The sequence below is a fragment of the Prosopis cineraria genome, unplaced genomic scaffold (assembly GCF_029017545.1).
Source record: "Prosopis cineraria cultivar Desert tree isolate PC_DT_omini unplaced genomic scaffold, ASM2901754v1 PC9, whole genome shotgun sequence".
NCBI lineage: Eukaryota > Viridiplantae > Streptophyta > Magnoliopsida > Fabales > Fabaceae > Prosopis > Prosopis cineraria.
The window spans coordinates 20,910,457-20,923,531 of record NW_026555340.1 but is presented as its reverse complement, the minus strand read 5'-3'; the positions used below and the strand labels follow the sequence as shown (position 1 = coordinate 20,923,531).

Here is a 13,075-nt window from a genome sequence, read left to right as displayed (position 1 = left end):
AGAACCTTTTACTATTGTCAACAGCATTTTTCTTAGCAAATTCCAAAAATTCTTTCACCCCATTATCATACTCGTCACTCGTTCGTCTAGCATTCATCCAACTACGATCCATATGTCACCTCCTAAAGAATATAACTAATGTTATTATCTTCAAACTATTTTAAAAAACTAAGTTCCTAATTAAATTAAGATTTGAAAAAATTTTGGCAGAATCTCCCCTAAAAATTGGATCTCCCAAGACTTTTTAAAAAAATTTACAAGAGAAAATTGACAATTTTAAACCAAAAAAATGATCACATACAACAACCTGAGGCCTTATGAAGCCACTAACAGCACTCCCAGCAACAATCAATATCATTAAAAACTAAATTTAAAAAATTAAAGGAAAGAATAAATTCAAAAAAAATTTCGACAGAGTCTCCCTAAAAATTGGACTTCCCAAAAGTTTTAGAAAATTTTACACGAAAAAATTAACAATTTTAAACCAAATAAATGAATCACATGCAACAACCTGAGGCTTTATGAAGCCACTAACAGCACTCCCAGCAACAATCAATATCATTAAAAACTAAATTTAAACATTATAAAATTTAAAAATTTATATTCAACACATACCTGGGTGGTGGCAGCTGCAGCAGCAATGGCTCAACACTGAGAGGGAGGGAGAAGGAGTGGTGAAGGGGGGCAAGAGGGAGGGAGAGGGGCAGGGGGGCGGGAGAGTGGGAAGGGGTGGGCAAGGGGAGAGGGGGAGGGGGAGTGGGCGGCGAGAGGGGAGGGGAGGGGGAGGAAGGGGGAGTGGGAGGGGGACGGGCGGCGGGACGAGGGGGAGGGGATAGGCGAGGAAGGGGGAGTGGGAGGGGGAGGGCGGTGGGACGAGGGGAGGGGATAGGCGGCCGCGAGGGAGGGAAGGGGGGGGCGGGAGGGGGAGGGGAGGGGACGAGGGGAGGGGGAGGGGGGAGGGAGGGGTTGGGCGGACCTAGGGGAGGGGGAGGGGGGCGGCGAGGGGAGGAGGGGGAGGGGGAAGGGGCGCAACAGGACGAGGGGGAGGGGGCTGGGTGGACCGAGGGAAAGGGGGAGTGGGCGGCGAGGGGAGGAGGGGGAGGGGGCTCGGCGGACGGGTGGGAAAGCTAGGGGCGGGGGGGAGGGGGGGAGGGCGGCCAGCGAGGGAGAAGACGAGGGGGAGGGGAGTGGGCGAACGAAGGGGAGACGAGAGGGAGGGCGCGAGAAGGAGGAGACGAGGGAACTGATAAATGAAGGGAGAAAATGAATTTAAAAAACATTTTTTACACAGGGTGTCCAGGCACCCGGTGTAAAAACTCCACCCGGTGTAAAAAAAACACTTTTTACACTGGGTGCCTGGACACCCGGTGTAAAAAAGTGTTACATAATTCAAGATAATTATAAAAATGCCACCGCCTTTATTTTTTACACTGTTTGCCTTCCAACCGATGTAAAAAGTACCCCATAAATTTTATATTTTGTACTAGTGAAAATTCGTATCACAAGTGGGATTATATTAATTAAAAAGCAGGCTTCATAATATTCAAAAGAGAAGAACGAAAGGACTACATTAATTAAAGTAAACACGTCTCGATTAGTTGCGTCAAGCATTCTTGAAGAGACCATGCAACTGATTACCCTTATGGTTGTCTGAAACGTACCTAATCCCTCTCTTTTAGTTCTTTTTTCTTCCCTTCTTTTTTTTGGTCACGTGGGGTTTTTTTTTTTTTTTGAGCTTACCTACTCATATTGTAGACTTGGTTATATTTAAGCCTTTGAGCCAAGGGGAAAAAAACTCACCAAATTTTAATTGCAACACAACTTCATTATTAACATATACAAGATGGTTCAACCGACGTGAGCCTTATATGTTGCACGGAGTTTACGAAATGAGCCCTGCTATTCATGTATGAATAGTGTGATGAATTGAGGGATGTTTGATTTGATTAGTCAAGATAATCCAATTAACTTGATTTGGAGTTTTTGGTTTGAGTATCTAAATATGTAATCAAGTTAAATAAAAATACCATGACCATTTTCGAAGTACTCATAAGGCGGTTAATAATAAAAACAATCCCACATAGCACAAGTTGAAGTAATCTGAGTTGGTGGTGGTACTGCTGCAAGATATCAGAAGAGGGGGGAAAAATTGTGGTTAGCCTAGCATGGAGTTTAAAAAATAAGTTATACTGTATTTATGCTCATGAGTAATGTGGTTAATCATGATTTTTATATTTTTTTATGGAATATGAATTTTTGTATTATGCATAAATTATTTAGATTCAATTTAATTTAGGAAGATCCATATTAAAAATAGATTTAGTTTTGATATTTTTAATTAAAATTATTATTTTTTACAAGTTTATAGTTGAAAAATTATTATTATTTTTTAGTCTAAATAATTCGAAAATGTCTTAAATTTAAATTGAGAATGATAACATTTTTAATTAAATTAGACTATACTTAAAACAAGATTGTTTTTAATAAGAGAATACATGTAAGTAATAAAAAATAAAATAAAATACATAAAATAGGAAGGCGGTCGGATTCTGATAAAATTCGAAAAGCTAGCTAGGCAACTATTGAAAGGGAAAATAAATGGAAAAAGAATAAGAAGCTCGGAGGAAAAAGGTGCACAAACATGCAATTATATAAGCGGTCTCATCTGATAATTAATTAATTAAAGTGCATTGTAATCTAATTGGGAAATGTCAATTAATCTACTCGATTGTTTAAAATCTCCATCTTGAGCGCTCGATAATTAGTGATTTGATTTTAGCTAAATTTAAATTGATTATTTTTTAACCTTGGAGCCACCATTTTTTGTATGATATCTAAATATTCATGAATTTATTTATAAATTTTATATTTAGTTTACGAAAAGTCATATTTTTTACGAAACAATGTGTTTAATTTTTAAAAATTGAACCAAAATATTAAAAGTCATCCACTAGTGATTAAAGGCCGGTTTATTTAAAATTAAAAAAATAAGTGGCTTCTCGTATAAAAATAGATTTATTTTATATACATTTTTATAAAAAAAATAAATATTATTTTATGTTTGGTTACAATAATAAAATAATATATATATATATATATAATAAAATATCTATAAAATAAATCTCTTTTTAATCAAGAAGCATTGGTGCTTGTAAAATAAGCTATGGCCTCTTAAACATAAGGTTTTGAGTTCAAGTTCGAGTTTATATGAACTAGAAAATTGTTTTAAAATGATTGCTCTTAATTAAACTTGACAATGTTCAAATCTAACCTAATAACTGTATAAAAAAATTATTTTATAAAATTTCTAAACGGTCTAAAAATCATCTATTTTTAAATCTTAGGGACAATTATATTAAAGTTTCACACAAGGGAATTAATCACTGCAAGATTTATTGACAACTAAATTAAACTGTATTAACAACACAATCAATTGTCAATGTAGTTTAGTTCAATTGTCAATGGACCTTGTAATAATTAATTTTTTTGTGTGAGACCTAACTATAATTCTTCTTAAATCTTAAACAAACATGATAAAATTTCAAAAACTAATTAAAAAAACTGATTTTTATTAAAAATGGGAGAATGGGGTTGAAGGCCCTATAAAAGAAAACTGTTACAATAAAGATATATCAGTTTTTTATTGAATATTATGCTGTGAAAACAGAGATATGTTACTGTCAAAAGACGAGTCTTGTTAAATTTTTGAAGAAGTCCTAACAATAAATACAAGTTAAGGTCTAACTTTTAATAATAACATGTTTGTATTTTCAAAATAAAATATTTAATATAAAATTAATAGACCTTTATTATAAAAAAAAAATTTAGGGTCTTTGATGTCATTCTCTCTCTAACAAAAACAAACGGCTCCTAAGTAAAGCTATTTTAATCTTTAACATTTTTTTTTAAGATGGATCCTAAATAGGTCTCAATCATGATCCCCAAAAATCTGCAGTTTTTAATGTCATTTTCGGTGATGAAATTAAAAATCATGGAAGTAACATAATGTAATAAAGAGTATTGAATTTTTTTTCACTGCATTTTCTTTTTATTGAAAATTTAAGCCGTTTAAGTTAAATTTAAATTATGAAATTTAATTTAACGATTGAAAAGAAGGAAAGCCAATTCCTAATAAAAAAATCATTGAATATTAAATAATATCTCTTAGAATATTTTTCTTTTCAATAAAAGGATGAGAACAAAGCCCCGTAAGGTTTAAATATCTTTTAAAGCAATTTTATATTCAAGTTTTAATGACGCTTTTGTCCTTTCAAATTGACTTTCTTATCATTGGATCCTTGCTAAGATTTTCGAAAATGAAGGCCTTTATTAACATTAACTTACTTTACAGGGCCCATGAACGTCATTTCCCCTATAATCTTCGGCCGCTTACCTTTTTACCAGGGTCCACACTCGCATCCTCACGCCAAAAGCATTTGCTGGAGTCTCTTGCTTGCTTATAACGGCACACATTCTCTAGCACTTACAGTAGAGTAAAAATAGGATGTTCACGGACAGGACGGAACTAAAATATCCCGTTCTATGTCTCGTTCTGAAAAAAAAAATTGAAATTAAATTTTAATCTCGTGTCCCGTTTCATTTTAAAAGTCGTCTCATTTCATTAAGAGTCGGGACGAGATCGGGATAAGATCGGAACGTCCCGCCGTCCCGATAAATGAAATAATATCAAAAAAATATTTGGATAATAATGTTCATTAAAATTTTAAATTATATAATTTATTAAGTTTAAAATCAAAATAATACAAGTACATAAATAACAATAATTTAAAATTAATTATTGAAATATATTAATCACAACTACATATTATAATAAAAAATACAAGTGATCTTTATGCTATAAGATTAGCAACAACAGGCAAATCAAACACAACATTAAATAATTGTTCTTCTATTTTAGTGAAGATGTACTAAGCTAATTACTCTTCTAAAAATAAGCAAGAAATATGTTATGAATAAAAGTTATTGAATAGATAGATAGAAGAATAAATTATATTAATATAATTAATATATTATAAAAAAAGATATCGCCATGTTTACTCCATGCCATTAAAATTATCAATATAAAAATACTATAGTTTTAAATAAGAATTGTAAGTATTAAAATTATAATTAATATAATTAATATAAGTATAAATTATATTAATATAATTAATATATTTAAAATAAAAAATAATATATATAATATTCGGGAAGGGACGGGATGTCCCGACGGTAATCACGTGTCCTGTCCCGTCCCAAACCCCTTTCTTGTTCTGTCCCATAAAGTCCAGTCTCGATTTTTTTTGGGCCAAGACAAGACCCATCTCGATATGATCGGGACAATACCAGACCAATCGGGACGGTCCAAATTGAACACCCCTAAGTAGAAAAAATGGGTTAAATCTACAAACTAGCTCATTTAACTTTCACAATTTGATAAGTTGGGTTTAAAAAATTTATTTATTTTTTAAAATGGGCTAAGTTAATCTAACCCACAAAAATAGCACGCTAAAATAGGCTGACCTGTGGGCTAACATATTTTTAAAAAATAATTTTATTTATTTTTTAATTATATTATATCTTTTTATAAATCTACAATAATAATAATATTTTTTAAATATATAATTTATGACTTTTAAATATATTCTTTACATTTGAAATATAGTGTAAATTCTTTTTACAATTTGTAAATAAAATTTTTGTTATAGCTTGTGAAGATGATTTATTAGTTTTTATAAAAATATTTTAAATATATATTATTTATTAATCTCATAAGATATATTGATTGAAATTATAAATATGAATTCATTGAGAAAAATAATATAGATTTATATTTAAATTTTCTTTCTTAGTGACAAAGATAGCATACCTAGGCAAGAAGATAATTGATAGTAAAAATCTAACAAAATAAATTTGCTTGGTTGAATTCTATGTTTATTTTATTTATTTACAAGTTTTTTTAATTGTTAATTTGTTTTAAAATATGAAATAAATAAATATATTTATATTATATAAATTTTAAATTATTAAAAAAATTTGATAATTTTTTGCGAACCAACCCGTGAGTTGGCTAGCACACTAGAAAATAAATTGGGTTTAATTTTTTCAGCTCATTTTATCTTGTAGGTTGATCCAATCCACGGGTTGGCTAACATACTAACAAATAAATTGAGTTTAATTTTTCAGTTCATTTTATCTTATAAGTTGATTCAATCTAACTTACAAAAATATCAACCTGTTTGGGCTGGCCCGTAATCATGTCTCCAATACTAACTTATAGGCGGAGAGAAACAAAGAGAAGAAGAGCATGGTAAAAGATCGGAAAATCGGTGTCGCCCTCGACTTCTCCAGAAGCAACAAGAATGCTCTTAAATGGGCTCTGGACAATTTGGCCGATAAGGGCGACACCTTTTACATCATCCACATCAATCCCAATTCCCTCGATGAGTCCCGTCCGGCTCTCGCGAGTCATTTTCTTATGCTATTTCTTAGATTTAGCGAAGCGATGCGTGGGATTCAGACCAAATATTATGCATACACATTACACAATTTAATGCATTCATCCTCATTTTTCTTCTTTCTTTCTTGTTTTTGGGTTGATTTTTGTTTTTCACTTATATCTTGGATATTTTTTTAGAGTAAACATGTACTTTTAATCTTTAAATTTTAAATTTTTGTTTAAATTTGTTCTTTTTAATTTAGCTTAAACATGCTTTTAAAAAATGTCTAACATTTTTTCATCCTATCAACATCTTTTTTTATTTTTAAATAGAAAGCATCATAAATTATATTACCAAGTATTCATCATTTTTTTAAAAAAATACATATTTACATGTATTTCTTATTTAATTATGATATATAAATTTAAAACACTAATTTAATATCAATTAATTAAACTACAATTTGACCAATAAATCATGAACTAGTTGATTTTTAAAAACTTGGCTTGCCCACCTAAAAAGACAATAGTTCCTGCATGGATAAATGCCTAAGATGCCACTCTCAACCATAAGAACTGACAAATTAATGTTGTCCACAATCTATTAAATCAATAATTGGGGAAACTTCACAAAAGATTTGACCAGGTAATGTAAAAATTATACATTATTACAACCAGTCATCTGCCAAAATCTCACAAGCAGCAAAAGCATGCAAAGCAATTTTTTCTTTGGGGTCTTAGACAAGCAGACATAGATTGAGAGTGCAAAACTTCTAAACAAGGCCAAAACAAAAATGGTTCGCTGGGCTTACATAACATGGGACCTTTTAACTTTAAGCTTAAATCTCAGTGAGAAAAAAATATAGAAAACCAAAAATAGTGCAGAAACTCCCTAAGATCCAACAGAAAAATAGAAGTAGAAACTCATTTAAGCTCCGAAGATTTCGGTGGGAGCCTCAGCCATCGTCTCATCTACAGTTCTGTCTACTTTCACACCAACATCTTCCGAATAGTCACCATGAACCTACAACAAAAAATCAAGAGGCATCACACCAACGAGCATGAATGATGATAGAACAAAACAAACAGTGAATTAAAAGTCATCACACGAGATGTGCATTATGTTATCCATGTAGAGAGATATATGAAATCTGATTAAACAATGGATTTAAGAAAAAGGGAAGTACCTCCATTAGTTTTCCAAGATCAAACTTAGGAGCCTTCAAGATCTTGACTTTGTGAATGAACACATATTGCAGAAGATAGATGCTAGATGTTGCCTTCTCAAGATCCTTTCCAATCACCTCAGGGAGAAACTTGCGGACCAATTCTTTCAAGTCACAGGATGTAGCATGGTTAGTCATGATCTCCCTCATCTTCCTGCGGATCTGAAAAGATACAGAAGCATTTTTTAAATTGGCAACCTCACACGGAAGTGCGCAACATATATTTCTCAGGGAGTGACCATTTGCCCTTAAGAATGACATCTGAAATGCAAGCCATAGGCATCTTGTATGTTTATTGAGAATAAACAAGATCTGATAGATCATCAAAAGATACATCCTTTTAAGCTTCAATCAGTCATCAACAAGTTCTTTGGAATGTTCAAGTAAGTGTTACTATTATTCAACACTATGAACATCATTCAAGCAGTTTCGACGGTGATGGTGCAAGAGTTCACAGAAGTTTGTTTCCTCATAATCTTCAAGACCCACTGGTTATTTACAATCTATGGCAGGACAGTTATTTGATAAGAAGGTATCACCAATTGTGGACAGTCCTGGTACAGGTTCTATTGCAGCCACTCTTGTCCAGTCTCCGTTGGAATTTGAGGAGGGAGAAATTGAGGGACTAAACTGAAATTTTTTTTATTGTACTCAAATTATAATATAGACAAACGCTCATATTTTTACTTTAATTTTTGGAAGAATTTCAAATAAGGAGACTTAATTACTAGCGGGTGTCAAAAAATTTAAAAATTTCAGTTCAGTCAAAGGATAAAAGTAAAAATAATTTCAATTGTGAAAAGATTAAAATTCCTTTCATTTGTTATGCAGAATTACTAGTTATTAATTTTCTTACTCCACTTATTAATTTATTAATATGAATTATAAATTACATGAGTTAACATGTCAATAATTATATAAGACTTGACATTAGTTGTTCAATTATAAGCATCAACATTAATTATTAAATTGCTAATTTACTAATATAATTTATAAATTATTGACAGGTTTTATAATTTACAACTAATGTTAGTATACTAATAAGTAAAGTTGACAAATTAATAGCCAATGTTATTGCTTGTTTGACAAATAAATGTAATTTATAAGTAAAATTGATTAATTAACAAGTGAATTAAGAAAATTAACAATTAGTAATTTTACATAATAAGTAAAGGATACTTTGGTCTTTTCACAGTTAAAATTATTTTCACTTTTAATTTTTTTAGGGTTTATTAGTAATTAAATCACATCCTTAAAAATTCTCTCTTAATTTTTTCTCACTCTTTCTCCCCCCTTGCTTTTTCCGACACTCCTCGACACCATACTCTGATGCAGATCCTCTTAGAATCAACGTCCCAATCTAATCCCTTGAATAAATATCCAATATCTCTTTTTTTTTCACATCATCTCTTGTAAAAATAATTTTATTTAAAAAAATAATTCTTTCAACTTGTTCTAAAAATTTTCTCTTTATATTTTTTAAATAAATTTTTATTAAATAAACCAAATCAAAGTTTGTATGAGCCAGACCATAAGTATTTGACTACAATCTGACTTACTCTGTAAATTTTTTTAAATATATTTTTATTAAATAGATCATGCCATTTGAATAAGTCATATTGTATGTGCCTGCTTATTGTCTCATTTACTTTGTTATTTTTTTTTCAACCAAATTTTTGTTAAATAAGTCAAGTTAGAGTTTGAATAAGCTGGACTATAAATTTTTTGTAAAAATCTGTGTAATTTTTTAGAATAAGTTTCGAAAATAAAAAAATAAAATAAAAAATCAATTTTATAAAAGAATTATTTTAAAATAAAATTATTTTTACCTGAGATGACATGGTAAAGTGTGAGACATTAAATATTTTATTGAAGGGATCAGATGTGATGCTGAGGGATGCTGAGATAAAACAATTATGGGAGGATCTGCATCCCACTATACTCACACCTTCACTCACTTAGTCTCTGGTGTCACCTTGCTTCTTCATCTATTTTCTTTCACTCTATCACACGCACATCGGGACTAACACACACGTTTATGAATGGCGCTGACGGATTTCATCTAGAACCTTCTTCATTCCTCAATTCTCCACCACCATTCAAGTCGGTTTCTTCTTCCACATCATTTTAGAATTTTCTTTTCTTTTACTGCCACACACTTCTTCAAAATTCTACAGCATTCCCCTTTTTATTTATTAGTCGGTGATTCTTGACAGTCTCTGTATAACGTGACTGTGGATTTCATTGAATCCACCTCTCGAGGCTTCAAGCGCTAGTTCCATGAATATTACGATGAAGCTTATGGTTTTCAGGGAGATTTTTTTAGAAAAGAAACTCTACATCCCACCATGATCAGATTATTGATATTTGAGTTTTCGTGCAGCTGCTGAGAGATCCACAATGCAGTGCCGCATCTTTTACTTCTTGTTTCATATGTTACAGAACCTCATCCATTCAAGCATAGAAAATGACAGGAGCATTCGAACAATATTTTACAATAATCCAAAATTTCACGGTATGTTATTGCACGAAAAATAACATTAATTGAAATAGTATCTCAAGTTTGAATGAAATGTAAACCTATATTAATCAATTCATCGTCCTTAATGGCCCCTAGGCATAGGTTTAGCTTCTTCATTCAAATTCAATTTGGCAAAATTTTAACATGTGAGATAACAATGATAATAAAATCAATGTTAAGTGACAAAAGAAGTACAAAAAATGAGATAAAATAACGTAGATAAGATAACATGAGCTAAGATAAAACAAAATCAAATTAAATATTATAAAATAAACAAGACGAGATGAGATGAGATAAATAAAATAAAAAAAGGTAAGGTAAGGAAAGATAAGATAAGATAAAATATAATAGTTGAGATGAGATAAGATACTAAGTCAAAAAAAAAAACCAACTCTATCTTCTGTCACATTGAATCTAAGCTCTCTTTTTCAACCTTTTTTTTCTTCAAATCAACCTTTTTTTCATCCTTTTTTCCAATTTTATTGCATGATTTTTTTCAATAATGTTGCTGGCTTTTTTCTTCAAAGCATGTTGCCTTTTGTTTTAATCTGAATCCGTATGGCAAGAGATCCAATGAATAAATTATTTTTCATAAAAAGGGAATGGATAGAAAAGATATAAATAGATGAAAAAATGTGTGAATAATATATGGAAGAAATGTGAATAAATGAAAAAAATGATTATGATAAGTAATGAAGAATACAATGGGAAGACATAAGTTGAAAAAGCAACTAAGATTCTGGATACCAAATGATAAGGACAATTGAACAATAGTTGATAATAATCTGAAATCTCATGATATGTTATCTCACAAAGAATAGCACTAATTGAAATAGTTTTAGAAATTTAAATGAAATTTAAAACTATATTAATCAATTCATCGTCCTTCTTGGCTTTAAGCACATGCTTAGCTTCTTCTCTAGGCCTTAGAATCTTTCAATTTGAAGGTTGAATTTGAGTCCCTCAAATTAGAAGTTGAAGGGTTTTGATCATTTGGCTTAAAAACTTTTCTCAATTCCCTTGTACACTAACTCTTGCCTACCAGAAAGCATATACTTCTAAACTTTCAGTCGAGGCAATGGCTTGTCAATTCCTATAGGAACAATCAAAATGCTTGGTACTTTTGAGGCTTAGAGGCATGTTTAAACCAATGGCACTTCCTCAGAAAATGACTCTCTATCGATCAATGTTCGGTTATCTCTTCAAGTAGATGGTTCTTCATGTGTCTAGTTGCTTGATGGTTTCGTTACTGTTAATCGTTCTTGTTTTTATGTGTTAGCTTACTGTTTTTCTGGTCTTGCTCACTTTTGATTTTTAACTTTGTTTTTGTTTGTTGTTGTTCTTGCTGGATTTTCCCAGGCTCGTGTTTGTAATATTTTTACTTGGTTTAACAATATTTGATTTTCCACCAAAACAAAAAGAATAACAGCTACAGCTAGACTGTGAGATTCCCTCAACAGGTTTGGGTGAAAAACTCTATCCCTAGAAATTTTATTGGTTCTAAAATTGCTTGCCTTCTAGTTTGCATTCCAAACAATACAATCCTCAAAAACAAGGAAATACTCAGTACTTTAGGAAAATTAATCGGTTTACTTGTACCTATCTTGCCCTGGTGCATTCATATCCTATGCATCAAACCCTAAATGTTTAACTTATAAAAAAATTAAAAACAATATATATTGTAGCCCTCCATTTTATATTTGCAATTTAAACCCCCCTAACCAACTGATGAAATTCTAGATTCATCCCTGTTTTCATAGATTGGCCACGATCTTTAGCTGAAAGGAATGATGTGTTTGACCTCCTTGTTCCTCTAATACATAATAGAGAAACTTCCATTAGTCATCGGACCAAGCTTGAAGGATTTTATCATCCCAGTTAACCCATGAGTAAGATGCTCTTAATAACATAGGTACTTAAAAGTTTTATGAATATACAATGCCATTTTCAAAAACCATATATTGCACGTCCAAATCACTTTGCACGTACGAAACTATTGAGTGTAGAACTCTTTTGGCAATACTTCACATCTGATCTTAGAGGACTATTCACTGAGGATACAGTTTCATTAATTTTAAAAACCGAATCTTGGTCTGGTTGACACCCTAAAATCAAGCATAAGGGAACTAGTCAATAGCCAGTAAAACCAGTTGAAAACAGGACTGATTCCCGTAGAAAAACCAGACCATATTTAAAATTTAAAATTAAAAATGCCAAATTATATTAAAATATTAAAAATTCTTTACCATGAGCTGCAATTTTTACAAAAGTAAAGCTCAGCCTCTTATACTTGCTTTCTGGCGTGCTCCACCCTTTTCTTTTACAGTCATGCGCGCCTCCATTCCCCTTCTGATACAAGCGATTTAGCGAAGCGATGTGTAGGATTCTAACCAAATATTATGCATAGATGCGCAATACACAGTTTAATGCATTCACCCTCATTTTTCTTCTCTTTTTTCTTTTTCCCTTTTGACTTGGGTTGCTTTTTTTTAAGAACTTTATATTATTTGTTTAAATTTGATCTTTTTAATTTAACTTAAACATGCTTTTAAAAAATGTCTAACATTTTATTATTCTATCAACTTATTTTTATTTTTAAATAGAATGCATCATAATTAATATTAATCATTTATTCATCAACAACACATTATATTACCGAGTATTCATCATTTTTTATAAAAAAATACATTTTTACACGCATTTCTTATTTAATTATGATATATAAATTTAAAGCATTAATTTAATGTCAACTAGTTAAACCACAATTTGACCAATAAAGCATGAACCTATTTCAGTTTAACTCAGTTTTTAAAAACTTGGCTCGCCCACCTAAAAAGACAATAGCTCCTACATAGATAAACGCCTAAGATGCCACTCAACCATAAGAAC

General features: G+C 31.2%; 1 protein-coding gene across 1 annotated transcript; it reads right to left on the bottom strand.

The window, feature by feature from the left end:
• Positions 1-7,367: 7,367 nt before the first annotated feature.
• Positions 7,368-7,926, bottom strand: LOC129319651 (40S ribosomal protein S3a-like). The gene is made up of 2 exons (XM_054964742.1): positions 7,627-7,926; positions 7,368-7,463 (listed from the first exon to the last, which is right to left on the bottom strand). Exons 1-2 carry the CDS (start codon positions 7,924-7,926, stop codon positions 7,368-7,370), a joined length of 396 nt encoding a protein of 131 aa, XP_054820717.1.
• Between the last annotated feature and the right edge of the window lie 5,149 nt (positions 7,927-13,075).

What these genes read in the sequence shown, in the direction of transcription:
- LOC129319651 (XM_054964742.1), bottom strand. Translation starts at nt 7,926, where the DNA reads ATGTCATTCTTAAGGGCAAATGGTCACTCCCTGAGAAATATATGTTGC. An exon ending in ATCTTGGAAAACTAATGGAG is followed by an intron (nt 7,464 to 7,626) that starts GTACTTCCCTTT and finishes TTTTTGTTGTAG; the next exon opens with GTTCATGGTGACTATTCGGA.